The sequence below is a fragment of the Amblyraja radiata genome, chromosome 13, assembly GCF_010909765.2.
Source record: "Amblyraja radiata isolate CabotCenter1 chromosome 13, sAmbRad1.1.pri, whole genome shotgun sequence".
Classification (NCBI taxonomy): domain Eukaryota; kingdom Metazoa; phylum Chordata; class Chondrichthyes; order Rajiformes; family Rajidae; genus Amblyraja; species Amblyraja radiata.
Genome location: NC_045968.1, coordinates 52911177 through 52934113, shown reverse-complemented (window position 1 = coordinate 52934113; position 22937 = coordinate 52911177). Strand labels below are relative to the sequence as shown.

At 44.6% G+C, this 22937-nt stretch overlaps 2 protein-coding genes across 2 annotated transcripts in view; both read left to right on the top strand.

Moving 5' to 3' along the window:
* LOC116980021 (integumentary mucin C.1-like) overlaps positions 1-13072 on the top strand; it is a 95692-nt gene extending 82620 nt beyond the window's left edge. The window contains exons 28-32 of the mRNA XM_033032090.1: positions 859-1029; positions 3211-3396; positions 5055-5191; positions 9657-9754; positions 12630-13072. Of these exons, the coding sequence (XP_032887981.1) occupies positions 859-1029; positions 3211-3396; positions 5055-5191; positions 9657-9754; positions 12630-12883 (846 nt within the window). The 3' untranslated portion in view covers positions 12884-13072. The remainder of the gene's footprint in view (positions 1-858; positions 1030-3210; positions 3397-5054; positions 5192-9656; positions 9755-12629) is intronic.
* The window catches only part of LOC116979505 (serine-rich adhesin for platelets-like), a 1930096-nt gene that overhangs the window by 1818713 nt on the left and 88446 nt on the right, over positions 1-22937 (top strand). The window lies entirely within an intron of this gene.

Genomic DNA, 22937 nt, shown 5'->3' with positions numbered 1-22937 from the left:
GCTTTATCGCGAGGGAGGCAAATTTTAAAGGAGATTTGTGGGGTAAGGCAAGGTGAGTGCCTAGAACGCTCTGCGGACAATGGTGGTAGAGGCAGATACGATAGTGGCATTTAGTAGACCTTTGAATAGGCACATACATATGAAGGGAATAGAGGGATATGGATTATGTGCAGGCAGATAAGAGTTGGACTTGGCATCATGTTTGGCACACACATTGTGGGCCAAAGGGCCTGTTCCTGTGTTGTTCTGTTCTATTTTCTACGGAGCCTATAATTTTAGCATATGCCCAATGGATTCTCAGCAAAACTGTAATTGCCAAGGATAAACAAAACGATAATGATATAATTCCAGTTGTGGTCAACAAGTAAGTAACATGATGTCTTTTTGGCCATCATCCTGTTTTAATCAATCACATCAATCAATTGACCTGATAGGAAATTTCCAGCCTCCTCTCATGCATGCCATCAAGTAAAAGCTGCAGATAGACACAGAATGCCAGAGTAACTCAGTGGGACAGGCAGCATCTCTGGAGAGAAGGAATGGGTGATGTTTCGGGTCTAGACCCTTCTTCAGACTCTTTAGAAGTAAAAACTGCATTTGGCCTTCAGTGATGTTGCGGGGTCCAATTTGCCGGTGTTACAATAGACTGGTGGGCTTTGCATGGATGTCCTTCCTGTGCTGGCAAAAACTGTGACAAAGTCACTTGAGGGGAATTAGCTGCCCAGCTCGAGAAATCTAAACTTTTCCTGCCTTTATTCATGGTAACAGTATTACTGATGATTCTCAAGAGAACATAAGCAATGATTTTCCTCCTCATCCATCTGAAGCAAAATTGTGTAACAAACTGCCTTTGTATAGTTTTCAGATAACGGGCTGATTGTATTTCAACGCAAGAATTATTATGTGCAATTGATATATTCATATCCATTCAATGAATTCAATCGGTTTTTGCCCAACACGCCATCAATGATTGCTGTATTCTGGGATGATGCTGACTTGAGAAGAGGAACAGGATGTATGTACTATCAGGTAAGGAAGATCACACTTCACCTTTCACCGGGAATAGTTTTTTTAACAATTTGAAGATATATGAATGTTGATTATGTTTTAAAATTTATTTAAGCTTTCAACATTACAAAAACCCTTTCTGGGAAATCACGCTGCGCTCTAAGGGGATTGGAAAATTCATTATTTTGCATCAAAGTTAAATTTCAACTGGAGCTTTGGTTGCAAGAAGCCAGGCATTGCATAATTCTGCAATCCATTGTGTCACCTAGTTGTTGACTCCTGAAGCTGGTCTAATAAAGATCATAATTGGCACAGTCCAGCAATATTATAGTGTTGTTGGAGATCATTTGGGGACAGAAGGGGTTATATGATGCATGGTATGATGGTAAAGGGAGGGGAGAAATGAGAGGAATAGATCGGGTAGATGCACGGAGTCTCTTGCCCAGAGTAGGTGAATCGAGGACCAGAGGACATAGGTTTAAGGAGAAAAGATTTAATAGGAATCTGAGGGGCAACTTTTTCACACAAAGGGTGGTGGGTGTATGGAACAAGCTGCCAGAGGAGGTAGTTGGACTGGGACTATCCCAACATTTAAGAAACAGTTAGACAGGTACATGGATAGGACAGGTTTGGCGGAATGTGGACCAAACGCGGGCAGATTGGACTAGTGTAGCTGGGGCATGTTGGCCGGTGTGGGCAAGTTGAGCCGAAGGGCCCGAGTCCACACTGTATCACTCTATGACTCTATGTGCACATGTGTGGGGGAAGAGGAGGAGCTCTACAGACACTTGAGTATTGAGAGGAAAATCGAATCCCATAAAAAACATGACCAGCACGGTGAGAATCAAGGTACAAGGCATTTTTTGTGTAAAGGGATCGGAGCAAGAAGGAATAGTTGAGGCATTGAATAAAAGAGCATGAAGCAATGCTCCAATGTGACAACATGTTGGTCAGACCTCAGCTGGAGTACTGCATGGTACTGGTCACCACTCTATAGGAAGGGTGCGATAGTACTAGAGAGGGTGCAGAGCAGATTCATCAGGATGTTGCCTCGGATGGAATGGTTTAGCTGAGAAGAAACTGGAGAGACTGGGTCTGTTTTCATAGAAACATAGAAACATAGAAAATAGGTGCAGGAGGAGGCTATTCGGCCCTTCGAGCCAGCACCACCATTCATTGTGATCATGGCTGATCGTCCCCTATCAATAACCCGTGCCTGCCTTCTCCCCATATCCCTTTGAGTGAAGGATGTTAAGAGGGGACATGAATGAGGTAGAAACATAGAAAATAGGTGCAGGAGTAGTCCATTCGCTCCTTCGAGTCAGCGAATGGCCTACAAAATCAGTACCCCGTTCCTGCTTTCTCCCCATATCCCTTGCTTCCGTTAGCCTTAAGAGCTATATCTAACTCTCTCTTGAAAACATCCAGTGAATTGGCCTCCATTGCCTTCTGTGGCAGAGAATTCCACAGATTCACAACTCTCTGGGTGTCAACGTATTTCCTCATCTCAGTCCTATATGGCGTTCCCCTTATTCTTACACTGTGACCCCTGGTTCTGAACTCCCCCAACATCTGGAACATTTTTCCTGCATCTCGCCTGTTCCATCCCTAAAGAATGTTATATGTTTCTATAAATGCCCTCTCATCCTTCTAAAGGTATATAACATTATAAGGGATATAGGCAGGGTTGACTACAGAAAACTTTTCAGTCTTCAGAAACAGGTGTGAATAACAATATCAGATAGATTTAGGATAAGGGATAAGAGATTTGGAGGGGATCTGTGGGGTACCTTTCAACCAGAGAGTGGGAAGTACCTGAGTGGTAGAGGCAGAGATGCTCATAGCGTTTAAGAAGTGTATGAATGAGCACTTAAGGATAGAAGGCTACTGAACTAACTAGCTAAGCATTCCATAGAGTAACACCTGGATAGTGTAATACTTGTATATTGAACCACTTCTGAATTCCAGGACTGAATTTCAGAAGGATAGTTGATTCTGCCTACATTATTGTAGATATAATGCTACACCAAAACATACATTTCTACTCTTCTATGTTTGAAATAATTTCTGCCCTGCCATATACAAATTGTTGCTCATAATAATTTGCTTGCAGTTAGCAACTTAACATGATTCACAAAATACTTCAGTACATGTACATGGCAGACGTAAACTAACCACAGCATATTTTCAATTACGTTTTAGGCATTTAATTTTCAAGTCAAGAAAGATATTCACAGTCAGAATTTTAAGGAAACACTTAAGACAGTAGTCAATGAACTTTATGTATCAGAACTTGGCATCTTGAGCTTTGAACCTACATGGGCACTGAGGATCACCTGGGAAAATATACTTCCGTTCACTGGATATACCAATGAAGACGCTCAAGAGGTATCTATTTATTAATTACATTCCCATTTCTGGCTGAATTTAAACAAACTTCGACGGGCTCAGATATACCATAAGGTAGGAGACCTGCTCAGAGCCCAGTTTTACAGTCTACCTTGTTGTGGCATTTGTACATATTTATCTGCACATTCCATGCACCTGCAACATTATATTCTGCACTCTGTTTTCTCTTTTGCGCCACCTGTTGTACTGGTGTGTGGTCTGACTTGCTTGGACAGAACACAAAACCAAGTTTATTCATAGCATCTTGGTACGTAACGATAATAAACATCACTGTTCAGCATACATGCGAACATGAGAAGTAACAGCAGGAGTAGGCCATATACCCCCTTATACCTATGTAGGAAGGAGCTGCAGTTGCTAGTTTAAATTGACGATAAAAACAAGAAGCTGGAGTAACTCAGCGAGCAGGACAGCATCTCTGGAGAAAAGGAATAGGTGACATTTCAGGTTGTCTGAAGAAGGGTTTCGACTCAAAATATCACCTATTCCTTTTCTCCAGAGATGCTGTCTGACCTGCTGAGTTACTCCAGATTTTTGTGTCCTTCCCCCCTAATGCTTTCTGTGCTCTTTATGAAGATCCATATTCACTTGAGTGTCACTTCTCTCACTAAATCCCATATCTCTTAATTATTTTAATATCCTAAAATCTATCACTTTCTGTTTTAAATATATTAAATAACCAAGACACCGCAGTCCCTTTGGATAGAACATTTCAAAGTTTCACTATCCTCTGGGTGCAAAGGTTTCTGCTCTTGTCAGTCCTGAAAGGCCATACGTTATTTTAAGACCATCATTTGTTTGAGATTCCCAACCACATGGCAAGCCATGGAGGTCAGACCTGCTGACATCCCCTGTGTTATAATTGGTGATCCTTTCATAGATTCTGAGTAGTGTCAGATTCTGGGCCTGAGTTTCATTTATGATCTTCCATGTGTGGATTTGGATGTAAAGGAGAACAAAACTATCTTTAACTGTTTTTCTTTAATTTAATATTTTTTATATATTTATGTGTGTTATTTAACAATCGTTAAAATATTACCAGTGAAAAACCAATACTAGTTTTAGATATCTTTTGAAGATCTTAAAATCAATCAATTTGGTGGCATGGTGCTGCAGCGGTAGAGTTGCTGCCTTACAGCGCCAGAGACCCAGGTTTGATCCTGACTACGGGTGCTGTCTGTTCAGAGTTTGTATGTTCTCCCCGTAACCTGTGTGGGTTTTCTCCGTGATCTTTGGCTTCCTCCCACACTCCAAAGACATACAGTTCTGTAGGTTAATTGACTTGGTATTAATGTAAATTGTCCCTCGTGTGATGTTAGTGTGCGGGGATCGCTGTCAGTGCGAACTCGGTGGGCCGAAGAGCCTGGTTCAGCACTGTATCGCTAAAGTAAACTAAACAAAAACTAGAACATTTTCAAAGATCCAAAATCTCCTCACCACCTCCGCCCATCCATCTTGGCACTGCCAGCTGTCTAAGTTTGTGAACTGAAGATTCAATATTTGGTTCCACACAAGTGCAGATGTGCTAGAACCATAGAAAGTGTTTCTGGGCAGCGGAAACATTCCAACATGAACTGGCACACCGACACCTTAACTCTACATTAATGAAATGACGGCTGACTTTTTTTCTTTTTCAGACCAATACGTACCAAGCAACTTTAGTAACTGATGGTATATTCTCCTTCTGCTTAATTCAATTCAAAGATGGTGGAATGAACTGGAAATATTTAGCAAGACCGAAAGGACAACCTAATGCCTTGATGGGATTTTACAGGTACAAGAACACAATCGGGACTTGTGTATTGTAATACAGATTACTGAGTCACAAGTTGCCAGTGTAGGAAGGAACTGCAGATGCTGGTTTACATCGAAAATGGACACAAAAAGCTGGAATAACTCAGTTGGTCGCTCAGCATCTCTGCAGAAAAGGAATGTGACGTTTTTGGTCAAGACCCTTCTTCAGATTAATATTGCTATGAATTTTCAAGGTCAATGATTGAGACATAATCAGTGAGCCACAATTTTGTTTTGCTAATTGGGGAATCTTCAGCATCTTCACGTGTTTGATTGCAGAAATATTGATTCTGCAATCAGAGACATAAAGCAATGCTGCAAACTGAGCTCAGATGTTGAACATAGAATCTTCAGGGCCATCACAACTTAGGCTAAATATCCTATACATATAAGTTCATAAGCGATAGGAGCCATTCAATCATGGCTGATCTATCTTTCTCTCTTTCACCCCATTCTCCCGCCTTCTCCACATAACCTCTGAAACCCTTCCTAATTAAGAACCTATGAAAGTAATTAGCTAAATAACCTACATCAGATCTGAGGAACTGTAGGAGGTTTTTACCCATTGATTTTAATGGAAGAGATTGGCTGTAAGAGACCCAGATAACAGCATTTAAATTATAACTTGCTATTTTAGGAACGTTTTGCGTGTTTTTTATAAATTACTAGACCTGTACATTGCTCCCACAATGCAATATTCCACCACTCACCCGTTTCCCCCAACGCAACCCGTTCCCCAACGCAATATTCCACCACTTGTGCATAGCTCCCAACTGCGCAGGCATGGCTCATTCCTCCTCATCCCCCAGCACTGCCTCCTCCACCTCTTCATCCTCCCTCTTTAATCCCTAGGGAGGGAGGGGGTAGAGAGAGAGAGGTAGAGAGGGTGGGGGTGTAGAGAGGATTACATTTTTACATCTGCAATGTCATGATGGTCACATCATAGAAAATCTCTCCCAGCAATTTACAAAAGATAATGGTAGACACAAAATGGTGGAGTAAATCAGCGGGACTGGCAGCATCTCTGGAGAGGAGAAACGAGTGAAGTTTCGGGTCGAGACCCTTCTTCAGACTGATCTGTCTGTCTGAAGAAGGGTCTCGACCCGAAACGTCACCCATTCCTTCTCTCCAGAGGTGCTGCCTGTCCCGCTGAGTTACTCCACCATTTTGTGTCTACTTTCGATTTAACCGAGTATTTGCAGTTCCTCCCTTATAAAAGAAAATGTTGTTTTCATCAAAAGTCAATGGTGAGCTTTGTCAATTCACCAGTGATTGCAAAATCTTGGCCATTATTTTATTTGCAGCAGGATCAGGCCCGTACGAAGCTTTTCAAAAAGGGGGCTGGCATGACAGGATTACAAAAATTTTATGTGAAGTTATTTTATCACGAGCGTGAAGCCCCTCGCGGCCGGGGTTTTAGATGATCTCTGTTGCACTCTGAGCCTTTTTTTGGAGCATTTTTGTACCAAATTTATGACCAAGATTTCAGAAATAATTTTGGTGGAGTCAAGATTAATAATTGCAGAGCTGCCAAGTTTCACCGAGCATTTCCGTATTTTGATGGCTGAAAATCAGTATTTTGTTGGGGAAATCGGTATTTCTTACTTAAATGCAATGGAAGGTACTACACAGAAACTGGATTTTTGAAAATCAATGTTTTGCATGCAACCTCATGTATTCTCAAATATCATTATGGAATACTGAAAATCAGTACTACTGAATTGTGAAACCATTTTTGAAATGTGAATTTATAATTCTTGATTTTGATTCCATAACATAAAAATATATAATAATATACATAAATTTTGCAATTCATCATATAATTTACTAAACAATCAAACATGCTGGCATGATGCTGCATAATCATTCAGGTGCTCCTGGATGTATATTGCCATTTACCCCTACTACTAATGCAAAGGCATTCGTTGGCCTTAGCCTATATGACATTTTTCTGGTTCCACGAATATAGCACCTCAGACCAGTTTATCTAGCATGGCAGTCCTCTGTTTGTTAATGCTGTCAAAGCATGTGTCGTTCTGCAGAACAATGATGTAGGTGGCCCTACATCTACCTCTTCTTGCAGTGCCACGTTTGGTCTCCCGAAGTGTGACTTTATCTTTAATGGCACTGTTCAGTTCGTTAACGCTGTCCAAGGCTTGTGTCATTCCGCAGCTAATACACTGATGTAGGTAGCGCAACTCCTACCTCTTTTTGCAGTGCCCTGTTTGGGCTCCCAAAGTGTGAGGGGATTAGCAGACAGTTCAGGGTTCCTCTCACAGACTTTGACAACACTCTTGGCAGACCAGCATATATTGCCATTTAGCCATAAATCACATTTTCCAGTTCCATTTTCCGAGAATGTAACTGTGCAAACCTAGTCACCACTTTGTCCAAGTCATGGGCAAAGTCTCAGTGAATGTACATTAAGGCAAGTGCAGACAGCCTGTCATTGCTCATGGAAGTCCTGGGTAGTGATGCAGGCAAGAGCGGAACTCGCTATCAAAACATGGAGGGGATGGGGCACACAATTTTTTGGCGGCCACGCGCGCATGCGCACACTCACACACACACACACACACACACTCGCAAGGCTTCGGAGGCTCAATCCAGCGCTAAATGCAGCTCAACCTTGCCTGTCTCACCGGGTTAATTACAGCCCTGTCTGGACTGACGGGATACCAGCGCTGCTTCTCCACGCTGGCCATATTTCCCTCAAGTCCAGGCAGGGCTGTAGGCTCACCTGGTGGGAACGGCAGAGTTGAGCTGGGTTTAGCGCTGTTTCTCTGCGCTGGCCCGTGTGATTCCCGACCAAAGATCCTATAGCCAAGGATTTTTGCTGCCGACCTCTCTGGGGGGGTACTCTGGAGGGGATGGGACAGTGCCGGAGAGCTGGCCAGGATTGATCCTGGCGGCGGATGAAGCGCAGGTCTGTGCCATGTCTCCCTCCTCCAATCACCGCGCTCTATCCTCAGTCCCATCCCCCCCCCCTCCACTCCTCCCTCCTCCAATCATCGCGCTGAATCATGTCCCGCCCCAATTGCCTGCTGACCGACATCTCTCTTATCCAATCGGCGCCCTCGATCATCAGTCCCACCCCCACTGTCTCGCGGAAAGCGGAGATTTCACTGGGTTTTAAAATCCGGATCAGAAAACCTGAGGGCGATGCCCCCACCTCTCAAAACATGGAGGGGACGTGTCCCCTCTGGCACCCCAGGATTTTCCGCCCCTGGATGCAGGCGACGGACACTCGTGGCATGCCTACATATATTGCCATTTAGCCAGAATTCATGTTTTCCAGTTCCATTTTCTAAGAATGTAACTGCGCAAACCTATTTGTCTAAGTCATAGTGAATATGGAATATGGGCAAAGTCATAGTGAATATGGATTAAGGTGATTGTAGACAGCCTGTTATTGCTCATGGAAGTCCGGGTCTTTGCTTCTTCGTGGATGAGAAAACGTGTTTGGCCACGTTGGTTGGATCAAAGTAAGATACCGAGTGAGATCGCACCCACTGCAAGCATGCCACCCAACACGAACGTCTCTCTGCCGCTCAGGCTCATGTCCAAGGGTCCCGGCTACCTCCGTCAAATGGAGGGGGACAGGTGGGGTCGGCAGAGCGCCATGGTGAGACTGGCTGCCGACCAGGCCAAGTACTTGAAGAGCCAGACGGCGAGGGGGTGCAAAGTGGAGCCCAATGGTTGGGCAGCTCTGCCCCCGAGGAAGGCAGCAGCAGCGGCAGCGGGGCAAGCAGCAACACAAAGACTTACCTGGCCTCCAGCAGCCCCCAGCAGAGCGGGCAGCTGGGGCTCCTGCCTGACATCGTGCATCGCTCCAGCTCCAAGAGGCAGCTCAGGCCCGATTTGCTGGTCATGTACCGGCAGAAGTGCGAGTTCATGCGGGGAGCATCGGCCATCAGCAGCGCCCGCAGTTTCAAGGGCAGTGGCAGCCTGGTCCGGCGGCTGCTGCCCGGCTCCAGCAGCAGGGGCTGGCAACGGGAGCAGCAACGTCGGAAGGGGGAGAATTAGCAGAGTGTACAGAGGCTGCAGCATCCCAGGGTGCACAAGTAACTAGACCAGCAGCACTCCAGGGTTCACAAGTAACCACACCAGCAGCACCCAGGGAGAAACAGCAGCCTCGCCAGCAACACCCCAGGGCAACAATCCCATTTTTTTTCTAATATTCATTCGTAAAGCTAGTTGAATGACCTTGCTTGGCAATTGTGAATTGGGAGAGCAGTTGAGATAAGAATTTAAACTAAAATAATCAAATTTCTGACAAATATTCTGATATATATGTAAACGTTATACCGTGATAATTTGCCTGGAATGTTCCATTGTTAGAAATGTTCATTCATCCAGTGGAACAATTGTTTCTTCAACTTTTCTGCTTGGCCAACAGTCATTGTCTTGCAAATTGATACCATTGCATTTGTTTCTGTTTACAGTGAAACAGCATCCTTATTTTTTAATGGCCCGAACACCAGATCTGGTGCATTAGTTGAGCAAATCTACCGTCCAGATCAATATCCTGGCCATAAAACAAGTAAGTCATGTTCATCATAAAAGTAAAATGCAAGAAGATCCACTGATGCGAAATTGTGGACGCAGCCCAGACCATCACACAAACCAGCCTCCCTTCCATTGACTCCATTTATACCTCGGCAAGGCCAGCAGCATAATCAAAGACAAGTTGCACCCTGTCTACTCCCTCTTCTCCTATCTACTATCAGGCAAAAGGTATACAAGTGTGAAAATGTACACCTCCAGATTCAGGGACAGTTTCTTCTCAGCTGTTAAGGGGCTGTCCCACTGTGGCGACCTAATCCGCGAGTTCAGAAGAGTTTGCCCTTGACTCAGACTTGCAGCATGATCGACACAAGGTCCTCGGAGGTCTTTGTAACTCTCCTTCATGCTCGAGAGTAGTCCCCGCGTACTCGAGGCCTCAGCTAGGTCGCAGCGTATTTTTCAACATGCTAAAAAATGTTGAAGGTAGTCCAAGGTGGTCATAGATAGTCTTCAACATAGTCGAAGGGAGGTCGAAAGAGATCGAAAAAGGTCATCTTCACTCTCCACTATTCGGTGTCCATTTTTCCCGAAGCCAGTCAAAGGTAGTTGAAACTGGACTTCAACATAGTCGAAGGATGTCGAAGGAGGTCCTCTACATAATCGAAGGAGGTCTTCAACATGACACTTTTGCAAACTCTCCTAAACTCTCCTAAACTCGCCAATTCGGTCACCTCAGTGGGACAGCCCCTTTATCAGACAACTGAATCATCATACTGCAACGAGAGAGCAGTCCTGAACTACTATCTACCTCATTGGTGACCCTCAGACTATGTATGATCCGACTTTACTGGCTTTACCTTGCACTAAACAGTATTCACTTATCATGTATCTGTACACTGTTAATGGCTCGATTGTAATCATGTATTGCCTTTCCGTTGACTGGATAGCATGCAACAAAAGCTTTTCACTGTACCTTGGTACACATGACAATATACTAAAATTGAAATTGAAACTGATGCATTGCTGTTTTATAAGCCAGTCTGCTACAGATACTATTCGCTTGAATAATGTACAGTCAATCCTCATTTTAATCGGCCCCTTTATAATGGATTATGGATATAGTGGACTGATCTGCCAGTGCCACTCCGGCTTATACCATCTCCATGGCCTCTTAGAGGCCCGGCTTCCGACCACTCCTGACTCGCAAGGCGCACCAGCAAACTCTTCTTCACCCACCTCACGGTCCAGTGACACTGTTGTTGCGGCTCACATTGTAGCCTCGAGGGACAGGGCTTTCTTCGGGCTGCCACACCCAACAGGGCGCTGTGGAGCTCCCTCCTCTCTCACCAGCTGCTGCTTCTTGCTGCCAGCGGTGGGTTTGGCCCCTCCTCCTGTCTCTCTGCCCACTCGACCACTTCCCTCCAACCCCACTCCATACCACCTCCTCCTTCTTCCCTAGAGTTGCCAACATTCCCCACCTTGGATGCGGCAGCAGGTGAGACGGGAGGGAGAGGTCCCACGGTGACCGAGCGTGTCCTGTTGTCGGCAGCGGCCTGACGAGAGCGCTGTTCCAAGGGCTACAACGTGAGCTGTTATAACAGCCATGGCAGCCGGTGAAGACGGGCTCGCTGGTCTGCACCAATTTATTTGTTTCAACTGCATACAATGATAATACCTGACTTGATAACAGACAATCGACAATAATGGACACCAATCCCCCCCCCCCCCATCTCTCCATGGTCCATTTTAACGAGAGTTTACTGTAATCTAAATTTGTAACATTGTCAATTATTTAAAGATGTTCAGGATATAATGCAATCTGGTATTAGTGGACAATGCTTGCAATAATAATTTGATTGTAACTATGAATCTCCCTTCCAACAAGGGTAAAATATTTTGCGCATCTACTCTATTTATTTCCCACCTGGTCTTATACACCATTATAAGATCACCCCTCATCCTCCTGCACTCCAAAGAATAGAAACCCATCCCGCCTACCCTCTCCCCATAGCTCAGCCCCTCTCGTTCTGGCAATATCCTCGTGCATCTTTTCTGCCAGAACTGGAGGATTTGCGTTGTTAGGAGAAACTGTTTGCCATGAAGTGAAGTACGCTGAGGGATGACATTATGGAGGTTTATAAAATCATGGGACAATATTCTAGTCATATTACTATTTATGGAAACTGATTATATGCAAATTGGTTGCTGTGTTTCCTGCATTATAGAAGTGACTATCCCTCTGAAGCATTTCTTTGGCTGAATAGGTCCTGAAGGGATAGTTGGAAAGAGACCAAGTAATTCTTTGTAATTGCTAATCATTTCCTAAAGTGAAAAATAATTGAAAATATTATTCAATTAATTACGTGGACCTGACCCTGATAAATGTTTGCCAAACTCTCTGCATTGTGTTCGTACAGTGATCTGTGAGACTCCCAACTTGCAATGATTCTTTTCTGCACCAAATCCTTTTTGAATCTTATACACATTAAGAACACTGAATTATATTGCCATCATGATTTGGTGTATTTAGACCTTTAACCAGAGACCCAGGCTCGATCCTGACCTGGGGTGCTGCCTGTGTGGAGTTTGTATGTTCTCTCTGTGACTGCATGGGTTTCCTCCAGGTTTCCTCCCACATCCCAAAGACATGCAGGTTTGTAGGTTAATTTGCTTCTGTAAATTGCCCTTAGTATTTAGGTAGAGGATGCAAAAGTGGGATAACATAGAACTCGTGTGGTTGGTGATCGATGGTCACTGTGGACTCAGTGGGCTGAAGGGCCTGCTACCATGCTGTATCTTTAAACATTCAGATAAGCTTATGCTCAAGCTAAATTTCAAATAACAACCCAAATATCCCAACATTACATGTCTTTTGTTTTCTTTTAATTTTTGCAATCTTACTCTTTTCTTAGATAAAAATGGACGCGTAGCCTATCGTTTGGAAAAAAATGATATCAATACCAGAAACCCAAGACAAAAATGTATTGATTGGTATTTACACGAACCTTTCCCATATTGGAGCTTCTTCAATTCGCCTTGTCCCTGTTCATTTTGGCAAGCATTTTTTGATAATGCCTTTGTATTTGGAAACGTTATCCAATTTTATGGATTTGAAGTGAAAAGACCTCAAGGTAATCATTCATTATATTATTTAGTATATTTGTAATCAGAAATATTAGCAGAAATGCTGAACAGCAGAAAACATCCAAAATCTGGGTTTGCCACTTGCAATATCTTAGGTTTGTGCACTTTCTGAATGTTCCAGCATTTAATAGAATGTATTTGAGCCTTCATGCTCAATAAATTAATTTGTGTTATTCTTAAGTCAAATTTACATTCACGTCATTTGCTTTTATCCCATGCATACAAGTTGTTGCCAAGCACTTTTGTAAAGAAACATAAGACTGGGAATCAATAGATATCAGTCCAACACAAGTACAGCAGTAGATACTGAACAATAGAAGGTACACAACAAAATGGCCAGCTTTTTGAAAGGGATATCCAGCAATTCCTCTTTACAACTGTGCACATTTTCTCCCTTTAACTATCTATCCGATTCCCTTTTGACGGTTATGCTTGAACCCATCTCCAATGCTCACAGGTAGCCAGTGCATTTTTGTGACGGGAGTTGCCGTTACTGCATACCAGCACCTATAAGAGTTAAAGGTCATTATTTTGTTTTACAGCCTTGTGACACAGATGTTTATTAGAGATGTGTACAGCACCTTTGTGTCTGCACAGAAGACTGCAGGTACTGCGTTCATGGAACATAGAATAGAATCCAACAGTACAGCACAGAGTGCAGGAAGGAACTGCAGATGCTGGTTCCACAGACACAAAATGCTGGAGTAACTCAGCGGGACAGGCAGCATCTCAGAATAGAAGGATTGGGTGACGTTTCAGGTCGACACCCTTATTCAGACTGATCAGAGAATGAGTCACAGAGCCCTTCGGCCCAACTCATCCATGCCGACCAAGTGGCGTAATTCAGCTACTCCCACTTCCCCGCACCTGGCCCATACCCCTGCAAACCTCTCCTATCCAAGTAGCTGTCTGAATGTCTTTCACTTTGAATTCGAAACATTGAGGGAACATGGAATATTGCAAATTAAGTTTAGAATGACGTGATGGACAAGTTAAAGTTTCCAAGAGCTGCCTGGATCAGATACATGCAGGCAGAGATTTGTTAATGTGGCTTTATGTTTGCTATAGACAGCATGGGCTGAAGGGCCACTTCCAGTGTTGTACTGATCTATGGTCTATGTTCTAAGTGAGAGCAGTCACTTGCAACAGATATTTTGAAGATGAATTAATGTAGATTGTAAGGCAAGACAGGTGAGCAGATAGAATATCTCATGCAAATCAAATGTGCTAATTTCTTTCTTAGAGAGATTTTTCACATTCCAAAGCCGATTTCCAAGCAGGTTGGGTTCAGGGGTGAGATGTTACTATTCAAGAAATGGAGGTCTAATCTACGGTCAAAATGAACGATTCCTTCCAACACCATGGACTAGCTACAATCCATTTGCTTGGCTCTGGAGAGGATTCGGATATTATCGTTTCCGAAGGAATAATTATATCAACAACGTTTTACCAAGGCTGCAAACTACCTACAAAGGTAAGTAAAACAGATGTTACTGAGCTTTCTGCGTCCAGTTTATGCATGCCTGTCTCATTAAGGCGACTTTCTAGGCAAGTGCAGGTGCTCGCCACATGGTCGCCACATGTTCGCTGATGGTCTCTGGTGAGTCACCTTCATGGTTGCGAGGAGTTCCTGCATTCTGGGAACTAGTCGCGGCCTCAGTATGGTCGCCGCAAATTTTTCAACTTTAAATTGGTCGCCATGGAGAAAATCGATAATCCTGTAGTCGTAGGTGCAGTTGTAGTGGGGTCGCCATGTAGTTATGGGTAGTTGAGGTAGTCGTAGGTAGTTTTAGTTAATCGCCTTTGCGGACAGGTCATTTTCATTGGCTCATTGGGGAAAAAACACGTAAGCAGGAGTTTTCAGAACCAAGGATAACCGAACGGTAATGTTAAATGTCCGCCGAACTTCACAGCTGTGTATCTTTGGCTTATTAAAAGGTGTCTCCACTGCTTCTCCCCCCTTTTCCCCCCTTCTACCCCCTTCTACCACCTACCACCCCCCTTTCCACCCATCTCGCCCCCTACTCCCCCCTTTTCCACTCTTTTAAAGGACTTACCGTACACTGTGCTAGCCGTCTTAATTACAGCACCAGCCTTCTTGTTCATCGCAGTGTGTGTCTGTATCACCTTGGCCTTGTACCGTGTGAATTTCAGACAGCGCTCCCCCGCTTGCCCTGGCCCCCGCCTTTGCTGTGTGCGTGTGTGCGTGTGCATGTGCGTGTACGTGTGTGTGCGCGTGTGCGTGTGCGTGTGCGTGTGTGTGTGTGTGTGTGAGTGTGTGTGTTCCAGTTCCCGGTTTTTCAGGCGACTGCCGGCAACTTAACAGTTGCATGCAGTCCGCTGAATAATCGCCTAAGTGCGACAGGCCCATAAGCCTATTAAGCCAATTAGTCTATTGTCACCAATTTTCACTGAAGAATTGTTAAACCGAATTCAGAACATCCTCGAGAGAGAGAAGGTGAACAGCCAGCAGTTGTTGTGCACGTAGGCACAAACGACATCGGAATGAAGAGGAAGGAGTAACTGCAACGCGAGTTTAGAGAGTTAGGAAGAAGACTGAAAAGCAGGACTTCTAGGGTGGTTATCTCTGGATTGCTTCCAGTACCTCGTGCTAGTGAGGACAGGACCAGGGAGATAGGGGATCTGAATGTGTGGCTGAGGGGCTGGTGCAGGGAGCAAGGATTTAGATTTATAGACCACTGGGATCTTTTCTGGGCTAGGGGTGACCTGTACAAAAGGGACGGGTTACACTTTAACTGGAGGGGTCCAACGTTCTGGCAGGCAGGTTTGCTAGGGCTACACATGTGGGTTTAAACTAAATAGTGGGGGGAGGGAATGACAATATGGGAGTATAAAGATGGAGTTAAAGGGGAAGTGAGTTCTGGAAAAGTTACAAAAGATTCCCGAATTAATGGGAAGGAAAGTTTGAGAAGGAATAAAAGTAAGGTCAGGGTCAATTGTGAGCGGAGTGAGAGGGGAGGTGAATACCGAGGTCAAAGTACTGTATATGAATGCGCAAAATATAAGAAATAAAGTGGATGAGCTTGAGGCTCAGTTAAAAATTGGCAAGTATGATGTTGTGGGAATTACAGAGACATGGCTGCAAGAGGGTCAGGGCTTGGAACTGAATATTCAAGGGTATACCTCCTATCGAAAAGACAGTTAGGTGGGCGGAGGGGGTGGGGCAGCTCTGTTGTTGAGGAATGAAATTCAGTCCCTTGCAAGGGGTGACATAGAATCAGTCAGTATGGATAGAACTAAGGAATTGTAAGGGTAAAAATACCCTAATGGGACATCTACAGGACCTCAAAGAGTAGCCTGGATTTAAGGTGCAAGTTGAATCAGGAGTTAAAATTGGCATGTCGTAAAGGTAATGCTACAGTTATTATGGGAGATTTCAACATGCAGGTAGACTGGGGAAATCAGGTTGGTACTGGACCCCAAGAAACGGAGTTTATGGAGTGCCTCCGTGATGGATTCTTAGAGCAGCTTGTATTGGAGCCTACCAGGGAAAAGGCAATTCTAGATTTAGTGTTGTGTAATGAACCCGATTTGATAAGGAGGTTATGAGCCATTAGGAGGTAGTGACCATAATATGGTAAGTTTTAATCTACAATTTGAGAGGGAGAAGGGTAAATCAGAGATGACAGTGTTACAGTTGAACAAAGGGGACTTTGGAGCCATGAGGGAGGAGCTTGCCAAAGTTGACTGGAAAGATACCCTAGCAGGGATGACAGTGGAACAACAATGGCAGGTATTTCTGGGAATAATACAGAAGACATTAATACAGAATACAGAATAAGATATTGTTGCCATAGAGGGAGTACAGAGAATCACCAGTGATTCCTGGGATGTCAGGACTTTCATATAAAGAAAGACTGGATAGACTTGGCTTGGACTCGCTAGAATTTAGAAGATTGAGGGGCAATCTTATAGAAACTTACAAAATTCTTAAGGGGTTGGACAGGCTAGATGCAGGAAGATTGTTCCCGATGTTGGGGAAGTCCAGAACAAGGGGGTCACAGTTTAAGGATAAGGGGGAAATCTTTTAGGACCGAGATGAGAAAAACATTTTTCACACAAGTTCAAGTTCAAGTTCAAGTGAGTTTATTGTCATGTGTCCCTGTATAGGACAATGAAATTCTTGCTTTGCTTAAGCACACAGAAAATAGTAGGCATTTACTACAAAACAGATAAATGTGTCCATATACCATGATATAAATATATACACACATGAGTAAATAAACTGGTAAAGTGCAAATAACAGAAAGTGGTTATTAATAATCAGAGTTTTGTCCGAACCAGGTTTAATAGCCTGATTGCTGTGGGGAAGTAGCTATTCCTGAACCTGGTTGTTGCAGTCTTCAGGCTCCTGTACCTTCTACCTGAAGGTAGCAGGGAGATGAGTGTGCGGCCAGGATGGTGTGGGTCTTTGATGATACTGCCAGCCTTTTTGAGGCAGCGACTGCGATAAATCCCCTCAATGGAAGGAAGGTCAGAGCCGATGATGGACTGGGCAGTGTTTACTACTTTTTGTAGTCTTTTCCTCTCCAGGGCGCTCAAATTACCGAACCAAGCCACGAGGCAACCGGTCAGTATGCTCTCGACTGTGCACCTGTAGAAGTTAGAGAGAGTCTTCCTTGACAATCCGGCTCTCCGTTATCTTCTCAGGAAGTAGAGGCGCTGATGAGCTTTTTTGATAATTGCGTTAGTGTTCTCGGACCAGGAAAGATCTTCAGAGATGTGCACGCCCAGGAATTTGAAGTTCTTGACCCTTTCAACCATCGACCCGTTGATATAAATGGGGCTGTGGGTCCCCCTCCTACTCCTTCCAAAGTCCACAATCAGTTCCTTGGTTTTGCTGGTGTTGAGGGCCAGGTTATTGCGCTGGCACCATATGGACAGTTGCTCGATCTCTCTTCTATATTCTGACTCATCCCCATCAGTGATACGCCCCACAATAGTGGTGTCGTCAGCGAACTTGATGATGGAGTTCGCACTGTGGTTCGCTACGCAGTCATGGGTATAGAGTGAGTACAGCAGAGGGCAGAGCACGCAGCCTTGAGGTGCTCCCGTGCTGATTGTTATCAAGGCTGACACATTTCCACCAATACGAACAGACTGTGGTCTGTGGATGAGGAAGTCGGGGATCCAGTTGCAGAGGGATGCGCAGAGACCCAGTTCTGCGAGTTTGGTAACCAGTTTGGAGGGGATGATTGTGTTAAATGCCAAGCTGTAATCGATGAATAACAGCCTGACATATGAGTTTTTGTTGTCCAAGTGGTCCAGTGCGGAGTGGAGGGCCAGCGAGATCGCATCCACCGTTGATCTGTTGTGGCGGTACGCGAACTGCAGTGGGTCCAGGTTTTTGTCGAGGTAGGAGTTGATTTGCTCCATGATCAACCTCTCAAAGCACTTCATCACCACCGGCGTTAGTGCCACTGGTCGATAGTCATTGAGGCACGTCACCTTACTCTTCTTGGGCACTGGTATAATTGATGCCCTTTTAAAGCAGGTGGGGACCTCAGACCTCAGAAGTGAGAGGTTGAAAATGTCCGTAAAAACTCCAGCCAGTTGGTCCGCACAGGTTTTTAGAACACAACCGGGTATACCATCAGGCCCGGGTGCTTTTCGGGGGTTCACCTCTCTGAAGGATTTCCTGACATCGGCCTCTGTGACTGAGACTGAAATGCCATCACAGCGAATGGGGGATCGGGAAGGCATATCAGTATTCTCCCTGTCAAAGCGTGCGTAAAACGCATTGAGCTCGTCAGGGAGTGATGTTACACCAACATTCGAGCTGCCTCCTGGTTTTGCCTTGTAGGAGGTGATTGCATTCAGGCCCTGCCACAGCTGCCGAACATCTGTCTCGTCCTCCAGTTTGGAGCAGAAGTCCCTTTTGGCCTTTTTGATGGCCTTACCAAGGTCGTATCTTGTCTTCATGTAGGCCACTGTATCATTGGAGGTGAATGCCCTGTGTCTGGACTTCAGGAGAGTGCGGCTCTCAAAGTCCATCCAAGGTTTCTGATTGGGAAACACTCGGAAGGTTTTTGTAGGGATGCAGTCCTCCACACATTTCTTTATGAAGTCTGTAACGACTGTGGCATATTCGTTCAAGTCCGTTGCCGAGTCCTTGAACATTGCCCAGTCTACAGACTCCAAACAGTCCTGGAGTTGTTCCTCTGCCCCCCCCCCCCCGACCAGCTCTGTACTGTCCTCACTTCTGGGGGTGCGCTCTTTAATTGCTGCCTGTAGGCAGGAAGAAGCAGCACCGCGGTATGGTCGGACTTACCAAAGTGAGGGCGAGGGATAGAACGATAGGCATTCTTAATGGTGGTGTAGCAGTGGTCGAGGGTGTTAGGTCCTCTGGTGCAGCAGGAGACATGTTGGTGGAAGTTGGGGAGTGATTTCTTGAGGTTTGCCTTATTGAAGTCCCCAGCAATGGTGGTAAATGCCTCAGGGTAAGACGTCTGGTGTTTGTTGACCACGGCGTGCAGCTCCTCCAGTGCCAGACGGACGTCTGCCTGGGGTGGGATGTAGACCGCGGTCAGGATAACGGAGGTGAATTCTCTCGGGAGGTAGAAGGGACGGCACTTCACCGCCAGATGTTCCAGGTGTGGAGAGCAGGAGTTGGACAGGACTGCCACATCTGAGCACCACGCAGAGTTGACCATGAGGCAGACGCCCCCTCCTCTCCCTTTCCCAGATGCCAGTGTACGGTCCATGCAGTGGATGGTGAACCCTTCAGGCTGGACCGCTGAGTCTGGGGAGCTGGGGGTGAGCCATGTCTCTGTGAAACAGAGCACAGAGCATTCCCTCAGCTCCCTTTGATAAAGCAGTCTTGCCCTTAAGTCCTCCACTTTGTTTTCAAGGGACTGTACATTCACAGAGGTGAATCTCTGGAATTATCTGCCACAGAAGGTCGTTGAGGCCAGTTCATTGGCTATATTTAAGAGGGAGTTAGATGTGGCCCTTGTGGCTAACGGGATCAGGGGGTATGGAGAGAAGGCAGGTACAGGATACTGAGTTGGATGATCAGCCATGATTATATTGAATAGCGGTGCAGGCTCGAAGGGCCGAATGGCCTACTCCTGCACCTAATTTCTATGTTTCTAAGATGCAGGATCAATTCATTCCAAAGAGGAAGAAAGGTTCCAAGGGAACTAAGGGGTGACCGTGGCTGACAAGGGAAGTCAGGGACAGTATAAAAATAAAAGAGAAGAAGTACAACATAGCAAAGATGAGTGGGAAGCAAGAGGATTGGGTAATGTTTAAAGAGAAACAGAAGATAACTAAAAAGGCAATATGGGGAGAAAAGATGAGGTACGAAGGTAAGATAGCCAAGAATATAAAGGAGGATAGTAAAAGCTTCTTTAGGTATGTGAAGAGGAAAAAATTAGTTAAGACCAAAGTTGGACCCTTGAAGACTGAAAAAGGTGAATTTATTATGGGGAACAAGGAAATGGCAGATGAGCTGAACAGATTATTTGGATCCGTCTTTACTAAGGAGGACAAAGAATCTTCCTGATGTACTAGTGGCCAGAGAATCTGGGGTGACAGAAGAACTGAAGGAAATCCACAATAGGCAGGAAATGGTGTTGGGTAGACTGATGGGACTGAAGGCAGACATATCCCCAGGGCCTGATGGTCTGCATCCCAGGGTACTTAAGGAAGTGGCTCTAGAATTCGTGGAGGCATTTGTGATCATTGTCCAATGTTCTATAGGATCAGGATCAGTTCCTGTAGATTGGAGGGTACCTAATGTTATCCCAATTTTTAAGAAAGGCGGGAGAGAGAAAACAGGGAATTATAGACCAGTTAGCCTGACATCGGTAGTGGGGAAGATGCTGGAGTCAATCATAAAAGATGAAATAGCGGCACATTTGGATAGCAGTAACAGGATAGCATGGATTTACGAAGGGGAAATCATGCTTGACTAATCTTCCGGAATTTTTTGAGGATGTAACTAGTAAAATGGACAAGGGAGAGCCAGTGGATATAGTGTACCTGGACATTCAGAAAGCATTTGATAAGGTCCCACATTCGAGATTAGTGAGCACAATTAGGGCACATGGTATTAGGTATAGAGTGCTGACATGGATAGAAAATTGGTAGGCAGACAGGAACCAAAGAGTAGGGCTTAATGGTCTCTTTCAGAATGGCAGGCAGTGACTAGTGGGGTACCGCAAGGCTCGGTGCTAGGACCACAGCTATTTACAATATGCATCAATGAGTTAGATGAAGGGATTCAAAGTAACATCAGCAACTTTGTAGATGACACAAAGCTGGGTGGCAGTGTGAACTGTGAGGAGGGTGCTTTGAGAATGCAGGGTGACTTGGACAGGTTGGGTGTGTGGGCAGATGCATGGAAGATGCAGTTTAATGTGGATAAATGTGAGATTATCCACTAGTTGCAAAAACAAGAAGGCAGATTATTATCTAAATGGTGTCAAGTTGGGAAAAGGGGAAGTACAATGGGATCTGGAGGTCCTTGTTCATCAGTCAATGAAAGTAAGCATGCAGGTACAGCAGACAGTGTAGAAAGCATATGGCATGTTGGCCTTTATAACAGGAGGAGTTGAGTATAGGAGCAAATAGGTCCTTCTGCAGTTCTACAGGGCCCTAGTGAGGCCACACCTGGAGTATTGTGTGCAGTTTTGGTCCCCTAATTTGAGGAAGGACATTCTTGCTATTGAGGGAGTGCAGCATAGGTTTACAAGGTTAATTCCTGGGTTGACGGGACTGTCATATGCTGAGAGAATGGAGCGGCTGGGCTTGTATACTCTGGAATTTAGAAGGATGAGAGGATATCTTATTGAAACATATAAGATTATTAAGGTTTTGAACACGCTAGAGGCAGGAGCCATGTCCCCGATGTTGGGGGAGTCCAGGACCAGGGGCCACAGTTTAAGAATAAGGGGTAAGCTATTTCGAACGGAGACGAGGAAACACTTTTTCGCACAGAGAATTGTGAGTCTGTGGAATTCTCTGCCTCAGTGGAGGCCGATTCTCTAGATACTTTCAAGAGAGAACTAGATAGGGCTTTAATAGTGGAGTCAGGGGATATAGGGAGAAGGCAGGAACGGGGTATTGATTGGGGATGATCAGCCAATATCATATAGAATGGCGGTACTGTCTTGAAGGGCCGAATGACCTACTCCTGCACCTATTGTCTATTGTCTATTGTCTATAATTGAGGAATGATGGCTGAATGGTTCGGCTGTTCCCATCAGTAAAATACTTTAGTCAGTTAGATTGTGGAGAAACCAGATAGGAAAAAATATATTAAAACATTTACAGATAATGTTAATTGTGAAAATCACAAACACTGCAGATACTGGAAACCAAAGCCGAGAATTTTGGAAACACTCAGTAGGCCGGTCAGTATCAATGGAAAGAGAACTAGCAAACAATCCAGGTCAAACACCTGAAGATTCTTACAAATGTATTGGTATAAATCTTGTTTGTTCATAAAAAACTTTTCTTTTCCTTGGCTCTTTTCAATTCACCGACATCTTTTTTCAGATGTTTTAAATAAAGATCCATGTTCTTTTGTCCCAGTCAGGGTAGAATCTTGATGATTTTTTAATCAGTCAGGATTTACTGTAATTACTCATGGCTGTCTGATGTAAAACCTGAAGGGATGGAGACAATCAAAGGAAGTATCATAATAGTTATGTGGGGCTCGGGATCTGAGAGTGGCTCTAATTATCTGCAGATACAAAACTGACTCCAGTATTTTTATTGGGGTTCCATTTGTTAGGAGAAGGCATCCATTTTAAAGAAAATTCTGTAGGAAGGAACTGCATATGTTTGTTTAAACCGAAGGAACTGCATATGTTTGTTTAAACCGAAGATAAACCCACAAAGCTGGACTAAGTCAGCAGGTCAGACAGCATCTCTGGAGGAATGGAATAGGTGCAATTTCGGGTCGAGACCCTTCTTCAGAAATGTCACCCATTCCTTTTCTCCAGAGATGATGTCTGACCCACTGATTTACCCACTTTTTAAAATCTATTTAAGGAAAATTCTCCTTTGTTACCAGAACTTTACGAGGATCTTGCCAGGACTCGAGG